Genomic DNA, 20,927 nt, shown 5'->3' with positions numbered 1-20,927 from the left:
TCGTTCAGATTTATCTTTACATGAAAAGTGACTAAATTCGATTACTTTTGAAATTATGGCTATTTTTGAATAATCACTTGCAAATCTGGTTATTTTTGAATTTCTCCCTAACAGAACGAGAAAGATGGGCCAGTTTATTTGACAACCAAGCCAAATGTGCGACAAAGTATCACATCAGCAGTGTACGTTGTATAATCATAGCACAAACATATAACTTCACAGCACAAACATTTGACTAAAAATTAATTATTCTCCTATAAGCTTATGTGCTCCACGTAGTGTTTGTAGAAATCACAGTGAGTTATCACAAGTTCACAACCAACATATGAACTATCAAAAACTGTGACATAGATTAGCCTGAAAGTTTCTGCCCCGCTGATTTTATTAAATATAAGGGAAGAACAGACATGAGATGACATACTCAGCCTACAGAATTGTTTTCAGTCTACAACTTAAACTACTACCAAAAAACTTTACATCCATCAATGATTGGAAATACACGAGACAAATTCTAACATTCCACAGGTGGCCTAACAACTAGGACAATGAACAGCAAGGAACATCCTTGGGTGCAAATCAAGTACATTACATTTTCTTGGCATCCTCTTCAATCGGATCACGAAGAGTTCCAAACATCCAATCCATCCATATTGTGTAATGACCATAATTATGGCGGTATGTCGTATGGTGAATGGTATGATAGCCAGCACCCATTATAGGAAACACCTTCCCATGTATGCAGTCATGAATATTAGCCGTCCATAAGGCTTCCAAGAAAATGAGTGCTATGTGTGTAGTAAAATGCATTGGCACCAGGAATAGAGCTACAACGTGTGGCACTGCCTGCAGTATTCCATCCAATGGGTGGAATGCCAATCCTGAGTAGCAGAACATGTCGATTATTATGAAGCTCTCGGAAATGAACTATGACTATGGGCAGATAAACCATAAAAGAAGCTATGACATTCAGAGGTCAATTTGTGACAATTTAGCAACCAATTTCCTAGAATGGATATGCATTGAAAAGAACAGAGGCTTATAAAAGAGTCAGAATGTCAGAGATAATAGATGGTACAAAAGACAAAGCAGTGACAACTTAGTAATGTTTTACTTCCAGGGCTATGTATTTAGATTCTGAAACTCATTTAGACGGGAGGAAGAAAATCTATGGCCGAAAACAAAAGTTTCAATTTTCATTTTGCAGAAATCCGTAGTATCCTATAGTTCTTGTTCAGGTTCTTGTGGAAAGCTTGTTTGGAAGAAAAAGAGGCTCTCCATAATGCTGGATTTTTGGTATCCATTTTAGTAACTATTTCTCTTTATCTTTTTTACCAAAAGGCATAAAAAGCATACTAGCTTTCTTCACTTACAAAAAGAAAAACAAGTGGATGTATATGGAACTATGTGTATTTATACAAGAAAAAGAGCCGAGTTTGGTGTGCACAAGTGGCTGTGCATGTGAGAAGAGAGAAGATAGGGAGGGTATTTTTTTCTGATGAAAAGGTAGGGAACAGAAGATTGGGAGGAACTATGCTGCTGTGCATGGGATTAGTGGCTGTCCTGCAGAGAGGAGATAAAAGAGTGGATTGGAACATACAGTTTGCATGTTGTGGGTGTGATTCGAGTGGTCAATGGCATAGTTTGTAACATACATTATTTTTCTCTTTGTGGTGGAAACATAGGAAACACCTTTTAGCCATTTTTCAGAATGTCCAACTTTTGAGAAATTTGCTTAAATATTTTTCTCTCCTCAATCCTATCATGATTTCTAGTTTCCCACAAAATGATAAGAGAAAATAAGAACAGTTTCTTGACCAAACACTACTTTGCTCTTTCAAGTAATCTGGATTTCGTACAGAGAAACATTTAAAAGGTAAGAGATGAAATTCCAATGAATTGCTTTGTTCCCATCGTCTTTATTTCATTTCAAGTACTATTCATGAGAAACTCATAGTAGTCTTGGTAAAACGAGTCTAACCAACCACTTCAGTCAATCCTCCGACCAAGAAAGAAAAAGGTGATGACACAAGACTAGGATGTAAAAATTTACACATTAGTTTGTCCTCAGGACTAGCTTCCCAATATTATAGCCATCATACAGGAAATACAGCATTAGTTCGACAAATTATCAAGAAGTATCAAGAGAAACCTAACTGCTGCGCCAGCTACAAGCTGTTATCGCAAATAAGCCACAATTATGAGATGACTAGACTTGAGAGCTTACCAGCAAATGGGGAAAGTGTATTTTGCTTGTTGTAAATATGATGTGTAGCATGCAGATATTTGTACAGAGGTTTTATGTCATGCAACTCTCTATGCATCCAGTAGATCCCAAACTCCACTATTACAAGATAAATAGCCGCATAGATAGCATAGGAAAGCCATCCAACATCACTTATTCTTGCAAAACATTTTGTCCATCCATTTTCAATCATGTACTCAGAAAGTGATGGAAGGGCACAGTACCATGGCATCGCTTTCATGGCAACTGATATTTGCAAGAGCATTGCTTTGTTCGAAGGGATGGCATCTGCAATAAAAATGTTCATGAGCCCATAATTTCTCCTTTTCACCAAATGAACATCACAGGAAAAAATATGAAGTAAGATTTAAGTTATCTTTATCGAAGCATAAGAAAAATGGAGTTGTTACATCCATTGAAAAATTGACATCCATATTTAGAACTAAAAGGACCATTAATTAAAACAAATATAAGATCAGCTTGTAACATTCAACAACCACTGATATTATCTTGAGATAATTGAGGAGATTTGCTCTGGAGATCACAAATAGCTATCCATACGATCTAGTTCAGATTCATAGTCATCAAAAGCAGAATCACTACCTTAAAATTTGATAAAACAGAAAATTCGTAATTGTTTTTCAAGGTTATATATTGATCTACATATACACAATGTAATGTGAATGCATGCGTAGCCTTTTTCCTACTCTTTACATATACACTTAATACTGTAGCACGCAAAAATGACACATCACACATATTAAGGTAAATGTAATTTATGTAAAAGAAATTCAAAAAAACAAACATAAAGAGGGCAAAGAAAAAGAAAAATTCTTACCTTTGGGAATATATACATTGCGTTTCAAGTGATAGATGTAGAAGCACCAGAGGAAACCGGAGATGAAGTAAAGCAGAACTCCACCAATGTAGTTACGGAGCCATCCCTGAAGCATGTGAGGAAGTGGTCCCCACCATGATTCCGGCAGGAATGTACCCAAAACCAGCCGATTGTAAAACGATGTCTCCTCCACAAACTGTTTCAAGTAATCATCCATCTCCGACGAAAGTGGTCGGGTCGGGTTTGACCAGATTCCGACGGCGATGATCCGGTGAAGAGGGTGAGAAGTGGAGGAAGATGGAGAAAACAAGTGGCTGTGTAGGGCGACAACTATGTGTGTTTCTGGTCTGCGCCACTATTTAATACAGAATAGATTCCGTTTTGGACTTAGCCCATCATAATGAGCTTAGCTTTGACAAAGGATTCTACTACGTAATAAAATATTATCGTATTGAATAATGATAGTTTTTGATAGAGATTTTCATGATATTATATTTCAAACCTCTCTATAATAATTTATTTGTTCCGAATATTTTTTGATGTTATAGTAAATTACTGTTATAGAAAGTATATTTTATAATAGAATATAATATTTGATTCCGAAAAAATTTGACTTTCATAAAAAAGTATTGTTATATAAAAATATTTTTACAGATAGATAGAGAGACTGTAGTCCGAAAAAAACAAAAGAGAAATAAGGCGTAGTGAAAGTAGTACTTCAGTTTTTTCGGGGCAGGATAAAGTACTCTTCTGTGCTCTGTCCTCACCCCACTTACATTTCACATTTACATATTCCTTTATTTTCGTAACAAAATTAAATATTTCTTATAACAAAAGTACTTTCCTCAAATTAACGTTCAGTCCAATATTTAAAAGATTACATCATTTTATGTAAAGTACAAATCTGTTAAGTTATTTTTCCGAAAGCACTTTAACATGCTTCATCTGTGTTGGTGTTAAGTAATCCCTCCGGTTCAAAATAAGTGATTTTTTGATCTTTTCTTGTGGTCTAAAATAAGTAATTTTTCCATTATTTTTTTCCTACATTGTCTTTGGAGTAAATAGTGTCGGAATATGTATTAGGAGTGTTTATGTGAGATAGTAAAGGTTAATATGGTTAATTACATTACTAATTAATTCTAAAAGATGGATTTCTTAATCTGTGTAAAAACATCCAAAAAAATCACTTATTTTGGACCGGAGGGAGTACTATTTGGCAATTGAATATCTTGGTGTTAGTAATTGATCAGTCATCCACCTCAACTACGTTTGATTTTAGCTTTGAAATTATTTGATAATTGACCAGTATATTCTTTGTCTGTTCGACATTAAAGATTTGTACAATTTAATAGCTACGTCTATCTAACTTTAAGGAAACTACTGGAATAATGAAAGATTACAGGTTTTTCCCTTTAGAGTCTGTTTGGAAAGTCATTCGGTAATTGGAATTGATGTAATTAGTAGGGTAGTAATTATACAGCCTAGTAATTACACAGTTATATAATTATGATAACAAATTTTTTTGTCATAGTGTAATTACAGTATAATTACGAGTTTACTGTTTGGTTTCACAAGTGTCATTACAAAGTTAGGTTGAATTTTAAATTAAGTAATTATCAAAACTTAAAAGTTAATATAATAAATATATGCCTATAATTTTTTATATGTATAAATGATATTATATTTTGTATTTAAGATGTATATTTTTCGTGAGTATACATTAATTTAGTAATCGTATATTTATAACTAATATTGTAAAAATAATTTATTTATATTTTAAATTAACAAAATTTAGTTTAGATACTTCCAAAAATTAAAAATATACCTTTTTTAAGAACATCATGAAATTCATGTTTGATAAAATAAATTAATATTTATAAATATAATGTCATAAAATTATTCAAATGTTTGACAAAACTAATCTATCAATTCTAACTAAAAAATGAACAACGTGCAATGTGAGCCAATACTACTGTAGACACTGAAATTTTAACAGGTCAAGATAAGTTCTAATTTTTGGACAACTCTTGAAATATTAGGAGTCTATTAGGATTACTTGGTGGCTACTTCACCAAAACCCTAATTTATGCCTATAAATAAGGCAAAATGTATCCTTCAAAGTCGATCTCGAAATTCCATTAAAAAATCTTACAATATTCACAAAGAGATCAAAGACATTAAATATTGTCTTTCTCAAAGCCGCCGAAGTGATCAACGTATGTTCTTCCTTTTCATAGAGATCAAATACATCTAAATAGGTCAGCATCATCCTATGTTCGAGAAATACGCCGCCAAGGCCCTCGAATCACGTAGAATAAATCGGAGGGAAGAATCAAGGGATAAACAGAGTTGTAACATGCATTGTTTATCAATAAAATTATTTTTTCTTTATAGTTGTTTGTGATTGCAGTTTTATTTTTCTGCATAAATTTGTTGCAAATAACTACTAAAACAAGTAAATTGGAACCATGAATCTAACACAATTTTAAAATTCAAAAAAATAAAATAATTTAACATATGTCAAATTCCAACATAATAATAGTAAGTTCTAGTGCAACTTAAGATTAGGAAACATGACAAGTTTCCTATTTGAAATTGCAATGGAATATCGAAGTCGCACCCTAAAGGAAATGACTGAGAAGAAAGAATTTCACTATCTCCCTAGATGTGCAAAGCTGGAAATAACTCACCTATGTTTTGCTGATGACCTGCTAATATTCTCAAGAGGTGATATTTCATCAGTAATAGAAGTACAACACAGCTTCAACCAGTTCTCAAAGGCTTCAGGATTGCAAGCAAATTTAGGAAAGAGCTCCATTTATTTTGGAGGTGTATCACAAACTGATCAAGAACTGATACTGAGGAATCTGGGATTCACTAAAGGATTACTACCATTCAAGTATTTGGGAGTTCCTTTATCTACCAAGAAGCTGACAATAATGCAGTGGCAACCCCTTATTGAGAAGATAGTGGCAAGAATTACATCATGGACAGCAAAAAAACTGTCATATGCAGGTCGAGCTCAACTGATAAGCAGTGTGTTATTCAAGGAGGTGTAAATTTTTTTTTTTTTTACAAGTCAAGAAAATGAAGTTTAACTCTTTTAGAAAATCATTTGCAACTTCGATATGATTTAAGCAATTTAAACTATCAATAAGGTTACATTTATTACAAGTAAGCATGCTTTTGGGTCCTAGACTACCCGGACATAAGTATTATAGTAGCTACGCACAGACTCTCGTCACCTCGTGCGTACGTAGCCTCCACAAGTAGCAGCACATATTCAATTAATTCACATATGGGGACAATTCCCTCTTACAAGGTTAGAAAGGAGACTCACCTCGCTCCGAAGTTCCATAATCGGCATTCCACGCCCTTCCGAAGACTCAAATTGATGCACAACGTTCCAAAACTAGTCAATGATTATGTAAACCCATTAATACATGTTTGATTACTCATAATAATCCAATTTATAATAATTTCTAACCCCGATCGAAAAGTTAACAAAAACGCCCTCGGGCCCACGTGCCTGGATTCCAAAAATTTTCGAAGATAAAGTTTACCCATAACCTCACGAACACAAATATGCAATTTACTCTTAATTTCATGCCCAAAATCGTGGTCATAATCCAAGAATACCAATTTTCTAGGTTTTCCTCAAACCCCCAAATTTCTACCAATTTACATGCTAAAATCCATACATAATCAATATATTTTAACTCAAAATAGGTGGGGTTAGCTTACCTTGTCGTTGATGATGAAAAACCCCCACTTGAAGCTCTCCAAAAATCGTCCAAACAAGAGAAAGATGAAAGAATATGGCCAAATCCCGACTTTAAAACAACTCACTGCCCCCAGCTTTTCCGCACCTGCGTTCACCTGATCGCTCATGTGGTTTCGCAGGTGCGGCCACACTACCGCATCTGCGGTCCTTCATTAGGCCCTCTCCTTCCGCTTCTGCGCTTCTCCTTCCGTAGGTGCGGTCCCGCTTCTGCGGCTACATGACCGCATCTGCGGTCCCAGCCTTCTCCCTTCTCAACCGCATCTGCGCCCCTTTGGCCGCTTCTGTGGCTCCGCACCTGCGGCCAAAAACTCGCAGGTGCGGTTACACCGGATACCAACTGCTGCAATCCTTCTTCAAATTCTAATTTTGATCCGTTAACCATCCAAAATCCATCCGAGGCCCCCGGGACCCCAACCAAGCATACCAACCAGTACCATAACATAATGCAGACCTGCTCGAGGCCTCAAATCACATCAAACAATGCTAAAATCAATGAATCGACCTCCAATCCAAGCTTAATGAACTTTAGAATTTCAAACTTCTACATTCTATGCCGAAACCTATCGAATCACGTCCGATTGACCTCAAATTTTGCACACAAGTCATATTCGGCATTAAGGACCTACTTGAACTTCCGGAATCGGAATCCGACCCCAATATCAAAAAGTCCACTTCCGGACAAACTTCTAAAAACCTTCAAATTTCCAACTTTAGCCAAATGACTCCAAAATGACCCACGGACCTCTGAATTGACTTCGGATCGCGCTCCCAACACCAGAATCACCATACAGAGCTATTCGTAGACTCGGAATCCCAAACGGACATCGATAACACTGAAATTCACTTCAACCCAAACTTATGAAATTCTTCCAAAAATGCTAACTTCCATAATAGGTGCCGAAACGTTCTCGGGTCTTCCAAAACCCGATCCGAACATATGCCCAAGTCCGAAATCATCATACGAACCTGCTGGAACCTTCAAATCCCGATTCCGAGTTCGTTTACTCAAAAATCCAATCTTAGTCAATTCTTTCAACTTAAGCTTCCGAAATGAGAATTCTCTCTCCAAATCAGCTCTGAACTTCCCGGAATTCATTTCCGACCATGCGTACAAGTCATAATACCTGATGTGGAGCTGCTCATGGCCCCAAACTGCCGATACGTGCCAGAGCTCAAAACGACCGGTCGGGTCGTTACATTCTCTCCCACTTAAACATATGTTCGTCCTCGAACGTGCTAAGAACTGCGTTGGAGTTGTCTGAAATCACAATTAAACACCTCGTGCACCTACCCGTGCTACCACACCCAGTTGAGCACATTAGCTCGAGAAAATCCGAAGATATTCTCTTTTTTTCAATTAATGAGCCTTAGAGCCCAGTTTCAACATACGAAATTTCTCTGCCAGGCCTGTTTCTAGTATATGAACACTGTATCAATCGCTACGCGATGAACCAGGACATGACTGCATACCTTTGCTGGATTCTCACCATGCGCCACATCATTCACAGGACCATAATAACGTTCACTAATCATAACAACCGACATTCCCCGAATATAATGCTCATAATGCACCTCATGACCTGTATAAGTCTTGTTCCAACTCTTACAATACCGCCGAAACGGAAGAGACATGTAGAAATTTATAACCAACTGCCAGGTCAACAAATCATTGAGTCTATACTTCTAACAAGAACATTACCTCATTCTGAACCAAATAATGATCTTTGCTCTTTAATATACTTCATACAATCCGATTGCACTGATCCTAGATCCAATAACCTTGTCTCACCCAGTACGAACTGCTCAGGCAACAAGCCACCCCTGACATGACCGAAAGTCTCATATGATGCCATAACGTGCCAATAGGCTACCAACTCGAACGTGATACATAAGGAAAATGAACTCTGGAAGGGACTACTCAAATCACGCAACTAATATGAACTTTCCTCAGAAAATGGGAAACAAAACACATAAAAACAGATATAAGGAACTGTACCCAATATCACATGTTGCGGCGTGCAACCCGATCCAAACAACATACCCGTGGCGGCGTGCCACCGGATCCACACATAAAATTCACATAAGAAGATACATACCGAGCTAAATCGCTCATTACTACAAAATACCGAATATCGGCCACAAGCACGCTAAGTGCATAATACCATCCCTAGGGAGACAGATAGCGCCATCAGCTACAAAACTCAAGAACAACTGAAGTGCAATATATGATCTGAATCTCAAGAGACATCCCGCTCACATAACACCATCGCTACGCGGAACCTCAACACATAAGAAATTTACCAAGCCATTTCGCAACTCACACGGCACAATATAGCATTAATGAAATAGCCGACGACGAAATAACATCCAACGTCCGAATATTCCTCCATAAGGAGCGCTATGTTGAAATGAACACATTCGGCCTGATATAGAGCCCATATTCATATATATATATATATATATATATATATATATATATATATATATATATATATATATCCATTCACAGACCTCAGGCCCATTCTGATCGTGCCGAACTAGGCCAATAATCTTTCCTAGGTCCATAATAACCCCCTTTTCCCCATAACACACAAGAACAACCATCATCACCGGAGCAATCCTCTACAGTCCACAACCCAATAAATCGAGTGCCCTCTAGGCATAAATTCTCAAATTAATGATATCACCACAATCTTCATACTTGGTTTCATTCTTCAATCAATCAAGTGACTACATGCCACACTTATACAATCTTCCCGTGGGGCACGCTCCCACGACCTTTCGTAACAGATAACAAGTCTGCACATCCATACCTCCGGCCGCACTAACGCTGAAAAGTGTTCAAGAGTCCATGACCAGGATGCAAAGCCTCTTTCACAAAACACCGATCTCAGGTGACGATGAAGACAATGCCAGCTTACTCTAAATATTCAAATCCCGTTCATGATCATCCGAGCTCGTGACATCCTTGTCAACACCAAACCGCAACCTTGATCCTCACTTTTAAATTCCATACCACTCACGGCACCTAACATGCTGTCGCGCCCCCTTTTTCTCGCGAAATCGGGTTTATGACATTTGAGAGGACAACTCGTTCCCTTTTGGGAATTGGGTTTAAGAGAATTGAAGAGTCGCCACCTAATGATTTAAGTGCATTAGGACACTAAGAAGGGTTTTGTTTGGATAACCATAGATTGGGTAAGGGCTTGAAATTATTCCAAGGGGAAGGTGTTAGGCACCCCTCAGAATCCACTAGTGTGGTTCCCGGCCAAGCTATTGTTGTGAAAAATAACATATAGATAAGAAAGGCTTCAAATAAGAGGGGATTTTCACATAAAGGTTAGAAATAAACAAAGTCGGAAAGCATTAAAAAGAGTTGATTTAGAAGAAGCGTTTAAAAGATTTAAAAGAAACAAAGAACAAAGGAAAGGGGTCGTAGGTTTATTAATAATAAGGATCACCCCACACAACACCCGATAATCACTTATACACGTGGTGTTATCGCATGGTCATCATATCCATATCTACCCTTTCCCACCCCGTTAAGGTATCAAAGCGCGGAATAGTCTCGTTTACTTATTGCATGCTATTACCCGCCCTGAATCTATCAATCCTGAAGGTATTTGGGATTACTAATCCTAAAGGGAGGAGATGTTGGGCTCATTTGTGGTTTCAAAAGGTTAAAAGTACTAAGGCGACAAACAAAACACATATAGCAAGTTTGGGGGAGAGCATATAAACAAATAACAAGGCTCAAACAAACCTCCTTTAAACTGTCTTACACGTACCGTTTAAGGTCTAATTAAAACTTAAAAGATTTGAGCCAGATTGATTTATTACATAGTTCAGATAGGAAGTTGCCAGTTAAAAAACGAGTTTTAGAAAAGCACAAGTTCTGCCATTGTAATACGTTATTACTGCTAGTTTTTAAACTTACCAACGAGTGAGGCGATTCAAATTTGATTAGAACCCCTATAGGCATGCTTTCTATGTGTTTGGCCAACTTAAAACATTGTTATAGACATAGAAGAGTACAGAAATTCTACAACATGATATCTAAGCGTTGCGTGATGTCTGATTACATTTTTTTGGTTATTAGGACCTATAGACAAGTTTGCCTAGTGAAAAGCGGGTATGCAAGAATCAGAAAGGACCTATAGGCATATTTTCTACGTGCGTGTGCAGAAGCTATAGACATAATATCTACATGAAAGTGCAGGATTCCTATGGTCATGGCATCTAAATGAGAATGCAGAAGTTCTTATAGACATGGTAACTAAATGAGAATGCAGAAGTTCTTATAGACATGGTAACTAAATGAGAATGCAGAAGTTCTTATAGACATGGTAGCTAAATGAGATGCAGAAATCTTATTAGCGTGGTAACTACATGAAAAATGCAGAAATTTTATAGGCATAGTAACTACGTGAAACATGCAGAAGTCTTATAGGCATGGTAACCACATGAAAAATGCAGAAATCTTATAGACAGGGTAGCTATATGAGAAAATACTGAAATTAGAGATTCCTATAGGCAGGTTATCTATATGAGAACATGCTGAAATTAAAAGTCCTGCAGACATGGTATCTATATGAGAATGCTGAAATTAGAAAATCCTATAGGCAAGTCATCTACCCCTTTTTGCATACATGGTTACCCCTCCCTTTTCACTAACCATCCCCAAAATTTTATTACAAAGTTATTACAGTCCAAAGAAAATAAAAAAAATACATCATAAATTGAAAATTACAAACAAGAGAGCCTAATTCAGGCTTCCTGTCTGAAGTATGAAGTAAACCAACTCCAAAGATCATGTTTCAAAGCCTTTCTCACATTTGGATGTGTCAGAGTTCCCTAAGAGCCTCATATGGACTCCGGGCAGTGCTCACACCCAAATACATTACAAATTAAACATAGTGCAGTATGGAAGGGCCAGCCCTCAGGTGTCCAAGTTTAGAGGGAACTCAAGGTCCCAAGGCAAGGCTCACAAGAGGGGGGGGGGGGGCAGAACTTAGGAACTAAGAGAGAGAGTGCAAGTGCAGAGTGAAATTCTGAAAAGGGAAAAGGGAAAGAGAATAACTTAAAATCCGTGCACATAGGGGTATAGGGGAGTGGGGAATTTGCAAGAACACAAGAAGAGCAGGCTGATGGGCATACTCAGCAATGGGATATGCTGCCACACCCTCCAGCCTGTTTAAAGGTAAAGACCCCATTGGTTCAAAACTCAGTTCATGGACAACAACTCATATTGCCATGCCCTAAGTAACCACTCACAAACACATAGGGGTAATGGGATAGGGAGCAAAGATTCACAACAGAAACAGGCAGTAGAACATAGGCATACTAAACTGAATGTCGAATTCTACAGAAACAATAAAGTAGACATGGATACAAAGACTGTAAGTAAACACACTGGGAGTGATGCTAAAACTTAAATTAGGACATACCAGTTTCAAGGAAACAAATAGTGAAAAAGTAGTAGTCTTGTAAAAGCCACAGAATAGACAAGAAGAGAGTGCTAGTAAGAGTTCAGAAGAGATTGTGAAGTAGTAGTGAAGGATTGTTAATCGTATGTGCTGTGTGTTAAAGGGTCGTGTATTTATAGTGTAGAAAGCAGGCAGAAATAAGGTAAGAAAATAGTTTGAAAACTGATCGTCAATCAATTACACAAAGCTTCCCTTAATTAAGGGATTCAGATTCAAATAGGTAAAATCATTTAAGGAAAGGTATTAAATAAACACTTTGTGTAAAGAATGCAATTGAGGGCAAATACATAAAGGTTATTTAAGGACAGAGTTTTGACAATACACGGTTTGTGCAAATAAGGCAAGGGAATCAATTAACAGCCAGTAAATCACAAGGTCTGATATTTGGTATGAATGAACCAAGTCATAAAAGATGAAGAAGGGTTTTACCTAAGTCGAGTCACATAGGAAATCAGTAAAATATGGAAAGAAATCAATCAAGCTATATTCAGAAGGAAGTTTACACTAATTGCAAATTTGAAAACCATTTAGAGGAAAATTCATCATATATAAGGAGCATGTGAGCATGAAAGAAGACTGTCGTGTAAATCAGTGGAAAAAATCCAGTGTAGAAGAGTTTAGCAAAAAGTTCAGCATTGTATGAAAACAAATGTCCAAACTCAGTTCAGAGACTCAAAGTCAGTCTGACAGATTTAAGGGTTCTAAAATAAAACCCTAATTCGATCAAATCACATAATCAAACCTCTGCAGAAACCCCAGATTCTAGGTTTTCCACCTTGAATCAAGTATAGAGATGAGGAGGCAAGTAGTTGAATCGAAACATGTTTAGAGGTTTCAGAAAAGAATTGAAACTTCTAACATGCTTCTTCCAGCAATCAGAACTCATGAATAGCATGTAAATACAGTAGCAGAGTTCAAAGCAAACAGAGTAAAGAAACTAATTCGAAGCATGATGAGGAAAGACTGATAAGAACAGTAGAAGAAAGCATGCTTAAGAAGATCCCTTTAAAAGAGACTTAAACAAGGTTCAGTAGAAAAAAAGAAAAAATAGCAAGAACACTTAAGAACACGGTAGAAGAATACAGTAGGCGAAACATACCAGACCATGGTAGAAGAAAATAGCAGAACATAGTAGAAAAGCATACAAGGACACAATATAGAAAACACAGTAGAAGAACATACAAGAACGGAATATAGAAAGCACAGTAGAGGAACATACATGGTAGAAGGAAAACATAAGAACATAGTAGATGCAAATACACACAAAAGAAAAGGAGAAGAAAGTCAGATAAACACTTAAGCATTTTTAGAAAACCCTAGATCGGAAAAGAAAGACTTCGAAAAGTAATTTTTGAAAGAAAAGTTAGGGAAATCATTTGAAAACTCAAGTAGAGCATAAACACACAACAGATCTAAAAAAACCGGAGAAAACCTCAAAAGGTTAGGGTTTCAGAAGAACCCTAGAATGAGAAAGGCTTTGAAAAGGTCAGCGATCTGAGTCAGAGAGGTCAGAATCAGGCTCAAAACACCATGGTACGCCGGAGCAAGGCCGGCGATGACTCTGGAAACTTGAATCGGCAAAGGTCTGAGCGCAAACCTTCGAGGTCTGGCCTCGAATCTTCAGGTATCAGGTGTGTAAGAGCAAAGGGAGGTGAGTATAAGACTCCCATGGCCTGAGAAGCCATGGATTCCGGTGGGTTTCACTGTGGAAGTGGTAGGAGACGATTAGGGTTCAGAGAAGGTTCGAGAGAGTTTGAGAGAGGGGGGGTTTCAGAGGTGGCGGATGAATGAAAATGGTTTTAGGGTTGGGGTGTTGGTGGATTAAAAAGGAAAGGTGGAATCGTGGCCGTTGATCATTTTGATCAACGGCCTGGATCAAAAGGGGAGCCGGGCGGATAAAATAAACGGGTCAGGGGTCGGGTAATTTAGAAATAGGGCCGGGTAATTTGAAATGCAATTGGGTTTAATTGGGGGGGGGGGGGTTGGTTTGGGCTACAATTAAAATGAAATAGGGCTAGATTTTAAATAGCCACTTTTTCCCTTTTTATTTTAAAAAAATAGTAAAATGATTTCTGAAAATAAATTAAAGGTGATAAATTAATTAATAATATATAAATATTAACACATGCCAACATGCGATAGTACAAGAATTTCATCACAACTTCTGAACCACTAACATGGTAAACACTTCCTCACATGGAAACTTTTTACTTAACTCATTCCAAGAGAACCATAGCAATACACGAGTGAATTCTCATAACCGTAGAGCATTCAAATCCTCAAGTAGTGGCCTAAACAACCATAACCCTTCCGGGATTGTCCTACACATAACAGGCCATAATACTTGAATACTTCCAGACAATATCAATTAGGGCGGCCGTCGAGCCTCGCATGTACCGCCATCACTATGCCAATTCAACCATGGCTAACCAATATATCTTCTTCTAATCATCCTTAACTTTCCTTAGAGATAATAATAGCTCCATTCCTTACATCACCAACCTGAATCCGCACTCACCTTGAGTGACCCCATTCCACGAGACCACCCTGTCTCCAAACCTATGAATCGTTTCATACACTCATTGCACGCACATTCGCATCTTCAGCTGATACACCCGTTCTGATAATTCCTTTACAAATCCAAAATCTTTTTCTCTTATTCCTCCCAATGCTACACTACAAGTCAAAAACATTATAGAACATTCTGAGCCTCTTATCATAAGCTGCTACAAAAGCTCGATTCTTAACCATACTGCGGGCTTGAATCCTTAGGCACCGCATTTTTAACCTTTGAATTCACTAGGACCGGTTTTAAGAGTCGTCCACTCTGGCTTGGTCCTGAATACAATCAGCTCCGAGGCTCCGCTGACACATGAACACCCATCTCGATGAAGCACCCGACTGAATCACTTCCTTGTAAATCACCTCCGTACAAAACACAAATCCTGAGTCTTCCCAAATCCTGAACATGAGTCAATCAGGCCAACTATAGCACACCTTTACCAATTTCTTTTGCTCAAATTACCACTTATGTTCTTTTCCCTTAGCCGAAAAAACTTATCAATACGCCGACAACCCGAAACCTCGCAAGAAGATAACCATACAACCCAATCGTAGGCGGTGGGACTCTCCCACTTAGCTTGAAGCCGCCATTACACAACTCTAGAACCCAACAAGATTCTTTCTTCATTGTTGACATGATCTAGCACAACCAACCCGCCAAATTCCTCGAAGTCTTTCTGTAAAACTCTTTATGAACACTCTGAATCATTAACCACGTTCACATGACCGATCTCTTTACCGTATAGCTAGTAGAATCCTTCGCTGAAGCTTGGCCAACCACGCGACCGTTGATCTACTCACAGGGGACAACCCCAACTGTGGAAACTACGCGCCGGCATCTTCCAACGTCGCTGCACGAGGTACAATCACTACGACATCAATAACCCATCCTGAGTCCGTACTCATTCGCCAATTGTACTAGTCCATTCACTTTTTATGGACATCAACTAAATTGCGATAATATCTTCCAATTCGAAGTCATGTTGTATCCTTCTTCATATCAAGCAACTCCTTCCTGTCGTATCGAATTTCCTCCGTATAATAGCCGATATTTCAAATCTATTCCGTAAACCTAGTCATTGTCCACCCTGAATCCCAATTCACTCTAGAATTTTCTCTGGGGTGTGCGGTCATCCTACCACAAAAACCCATTCGCTACTCTGCCACTCTCCCACTTTGGCCAAACCCCTCTTCTTTAACAACTACTCGACTTCTGCTTCTTACACCTGGCCTTCTAGAAATTTAACCACCGCATGACGCTTTCCACGTGTCCTTCATCATCCTTCGCCGCTTAGTTGATGCCTTAGATAAACAATCTAACTCAGTAGCTCTTGAACCAATAGACCGCTACTAACTTTAAACCTCTCCAGAGATCATCTCTTCTTGAGCCATCGACATTATAAAGATCGATTCAATCCTGAACCACCACACTCCGCGATCTCTGACAGCCGCTTCTCCATTGCTATCTTACAATATCCTGCCCCAAAGGCGAATTGTAGAAGGTCTTAACACCGGCGAACTTAGTACATTCAACAAGGACAACGACACCTCATCAGAGATGAAAATTCCACCACGCTCGCAAATACCAAGCCTCGTTACTCCATCAACCCAAATTTGAACATTTTTAGTCCGATTGCCTTTCCCCCGCTGGGAATAAAATACCGAATCTCTAAATCATGCACCTAGTAAACCTCCCTTCAAGTCATTCATTGCCCCGACACGTAGGCAAGCATCCTACCATCACATCAATACTGCGCGATAACCGTTCATAAGTACCATGGCAACTTGTGCCTAGCCTCAAAGCTCTCAGAAGTACAGCTACTGAGCTAAAACGACAGAATCCTTTCACAAGGCGACGATAATAGCTCAAACAACCACGCAGGGAGAAACATCCCGTACCACATTCGTAGTACCATTACAATTACTCACTCACCGATTCGCGACCAACGCTTCGCCTCGCATAAGATTGTATGGAAAGGAAATGAAGGCATAAGCCTCAAAGGGAATCAAATCGCACGATGAGGAAATCATGAAGGGATGTGCCCCTAACAACCCTGTAGCCTCTCAAAGATAAGTACAGACGTTTCCGTACCGATTCGCGAGACTCTACTAGACTTGCTCATGACTCGTGAGACCTAAGGGAACCTAGTGCTCTGATACCATGTTGTCACGACCCAAAATCCACTAAGGGTCGTGATGCGCCGGACACCACTGTTAGGCAAGCCAACACCAAGTAGTTAATTAAATTCTCATTTCTTTTGTAATTATTGAAATCATTTCTTTCTTTACCTTAAACAATAAATAATGAAATTCACTGAAATAAAATGTGGTCTTCAACAAACTAATTATTGAATAATCCCATACTCATCTCAGAACTGGTGTCATAAGTGCATGAGCTATTTCTAGGAAAAATCAAATGAAGTACAATAACTGTCCGGAAAACAAATTGGACAGAAAGAAAATACAATACGCTGAATGAGATTATACTAGCTGCGGGTCGCCTCGAGGAATGCAGCTCACCTAGTCTCCGTATCATCCATGCCGCTACGCCCAGTAGGCCACTAGAAATACATGTGCCTGTGCAACAAAAATGCACAGTAAGTGTAGCATGAGTACGAAAACACCGTGTACTTAGTAAGTATCCCGTCTAATCTCGAAGAAGTAGAGACGAGAGGTCGACTTCGACACTTACTAGTGGTCCAATAATGATACGCCAATAATACAATAAATCAAAGATTTTATAAACATGGTTGCAACTCAATAGAATAAAGCAAACAATCAATTCTATCTTTCATAAGAAATTACCAAATTCCTTTTTATTATTTATACATTTATCTCTGGCCAGGGAGAATGAATATCAACATTTATAAATCTCAAGGAGAACATTACAAGCATGCACAAATCATGCCGAGGTCGTACGGACCGATCCAACAATATTTAAATTGTGCCCTGCCAGAGGGTCGAATAGCGAGAACCATACATGCATTTATTATCCAGCTCGCGAATCATACATGCGACGCGGTCAAATATAAATAAACAATCACCATGCTCGCGAATCATACATGCGACGCAGGTACACATAGAAACACATATTCAAACAGTCAATCAGGACATTCATCAAGGAAACAATTATTCAAGGAGGCGTAAATTTCCTTTTTTATTACAAGTCAAGAAAATGAAGCTTAACTCTTTTAGAAAATCATTTGCCACTTCGATATGATTTAAGCAATTTTAAACTATCAATAAGGTTACATTTATTACAAGTAAGCATGCTTTTGGGTCCTAGACTACCCGGACATAGGCATAATAGTAGCTACGCACGAATCCTCGTCACCTCGTCCGTACGTAGCCTCCACAAGTAGCAGCACATATTCAATTAATTCACATATGGGGACAATTCCCTCTTACAAGGTTAGAAAGGAGACTCACCTCGCTCCGAAGTTCCATAATCGGCATTCCACGCCCTTCCGAAGACTCAAATTGATGCACAACGTTCCAAAACTAGTCAATGATTATGTAAACCCATTAATACATGTTTGATTACTCATAATAATCCAATTTATAATAATTTCTAACCCCGATCGAAAAGTTAACAAAAACGCCCTCGGGCCCACGTGCCTGGATTCCAAAAATTTTCGAAGATAAAGTTTACCCATAACCTCACGAACACAAATATGCAATTTACTCTTAATTTCATGCCCAAAATCGTGGTCATAATCCAAGAATACCAATTTTCTAGGTTTTCCTCAAACCCCCAAATTTCTACCAATTTACATGCTAAAATCCATACATAATCAATATATTTTAACTCAAAATAGGTGGGGTTAGCTTACCTTGTCGTTGATGATGAAAAACCCCCACTTGAAGCTCTCCAAAAAGCGTCCAAACAAGAGAAAGATGAAAGAATATGGCCAAATCCCGACTTTAAAACAACTCACTGCCCCCAGCTTTTCCGCACCTGCGTTCACCTGATCGCTCATGTGGTTTCGCAGGTGCGGCCACACTACCGCATCTGCGGTCCTTCATTAGGCCCTCTCCTTCTGCTTCTGCGCTTCTCCTTCCGCAGGTGCGGTCCCACTTCTGCGGCTACATGACCGCATCTGCGGTCCCAGCCTTCTCCATTCTCAACCGCATCTGCGCCCCCTTGGCCGCTTCTGTGGCTCTGCACCTGCGGCCAAAACCTCGCAGGTGCGGTTACACTAGATACCAGCTGCTGCAATCCTTCTTCAAATTCCAATTTGATCCGTTAACCATCCGAAATCCACCCGAGGCCCTTGGGACCCCAATCAGTCATACCAACCAATCCCATTACATAATGCAAACCTACGAGGCCTCAAATCACATCAAACAACGCTAAAATCATGAATCGACCTCCAATCCAAGCTTAATGAACTTTAGAATTTCAAACTTCTACATTCTATGCCGAAACCTATCAAATCACGTTCGATTGACCTCAAATTTTGCACACAAGTCATATTCGACATTACGGACCTACTCCAACTTCCGAAATCAGAATCCAACCCCAAACGGACATCAATAACACTAAAATGCACTTCAACCCAAACTTATGAAATTCTTCCAAAAATACTAACTTCCGCAATAGGTGCCAAAATGTTCCCGGGTCTTCCAAAACCCGATCCGAACATATGCCCAAGTCCGAAATCATAATACAAACCTGATGGTACCTTCAAATCCTGATTCTGAGGCCGTTTACTCAAAAATCCAATCTTAGCCAATTGTTTCGATTTAAAGCTTCTGAAATGAGAATTCTCTCTCCAAATCAACTCCGAACTTTCTGGAATTCAATTCCGACCATGCGTACAAGTCATAATACCTGATGTGGAGCTGCTCATGGCCCCAACTGCCGAACGAAATGCCAGAGCTCAAAATGACTGGTCAGGTCGTTATAGTGAGGAAAATTATGGAGGCAAAGAATATCTTAGAGCAGGAAAGTATAAATATCTACACATGCAAAAGTGTCATTAAACAAATCTATCTTCATTTGCTGGGAGAACAACCTCGAATCTTATGGAAATGTTTGATGTTTGGAAATGTTGGAAGACCAAAAGCTAGATTCACTCTTTGGTTACAAATGCAGAACAAACTTCTAACATCAGATAGGCTGAAAAAATGGGGTATGGAGATTGAGACCAAGTGTAACCTATGTCACAAAGCAGAAGAGTCTAGGGATCATTTATATGTGGAATGTGACTACATGAAGGTAGTGATGAGCAAGATATTGTAGTGGACACATAATCAAATCTGCGGTCTCCAAGCTGCATCTGCGAAGCCACATCTGCGGCTTGGGAGCCGCTTTTGCGGTTCCTGGCCTGGCTTACCTGAGCCGCTTCTGCGATGCAAGGACCGCTGATCACGCCCAACTATGCCTTAAAAAAAGGACACGCGGACGTTGCAAATATAATCAGAGTATTTAGCCCAGAGTCGAACCCACAAGGAATTAACCTATCAATTACTTTTGTTAGACTTACTAAATTCCGCGGAGTCACTTCCCAAACGTTATGAATAACAATTGATGGTATTTCTACTAACTACGAATGACAATAAATAAACAGCTGAAAATTAAATATGATTAAGTTGTAAACAATTAAGAGAAGGTTCTAAGGTTATGATTTCCCCTATTGATGAAATCCCTTCCGGTTATGCTTCACATAGAATCACCAAATCATCTCTATCAATCATGAGCGCTCCTCTTACCGTAAATCTCTCCCGAGTGAGTACGATAATTTACTAGACGCACTCTCTCGAGATACGCTAGCTAGCTTTGTTTATTACAGCTCACTTTAGATTGCACCCAAGGCTTCGTTATCCCTAATCCCGCCTTTAAACCCACAGTTATAGATCCCTCTTATACTTTGGGAGTGGCGTTATTCAACAATTACCTAAATATGCACTCTCTCTCGAGTTATGCACACTAAATAGGCACAACTAATTGAGGATCCTGTTAATTAACTAAAACAAGCACGTAGTTGAACAAATAGAGATTAAACTGGCAAA

At 38.7% G+C, this 20,927-nt stretch overlaps 1 protein-coding gene across 1 annotated transcript; it reads right to left on the bottom strand.

Moving 5' to 3' along the window:
• Positions 1 to 331: 331 nt before the first annotated feature.
• Positions 332 to 3,476, bottom strand: LOC109239954 (delta(7)-sterol-C5(6)-desaturase). The gene is made up of 3 exons (XM_019406569.1): positions 3,081 to 3,476; positions 2,225 to 2,530; positions 332 to 878 (listed from the first exon to the last, which is right to left on the bottom strand). Exons 1-3 carry the CDS (start codon positions 3,295 to 3,297, stop codon positions 586 to 588), a joined length of 816 nt encoding a protein of 271 aa, XP_019262114.1. The 5' UTR covers positions 3,298 to 3,476; the 3' UTR covers positions 332 to 585.
• Between the last annotated feature and the right edge of the window lie 17,451 nt (positions 3,477 to 20,927).

This window comes from Nicotiana attenuata, unplaced genomic scaffold (assembly GCF_001879085.1).
Source record: "Nicotiana attenuata strain UT unplaced genomic scaffold, NIATTr2, whole genome shotgun sequence".
NCBI lineage: Eukaryota > Viridiplantae > Streptophyta > Magnoliopsida > Solanales > Solanaceae > Nicotiana > Nicotiana attenuata.
The sequence above is the reverse complement of the archived record's forward strand: the minus strand, read 5'-3'. Positions and strand labels throughout refer to the sequence as shown.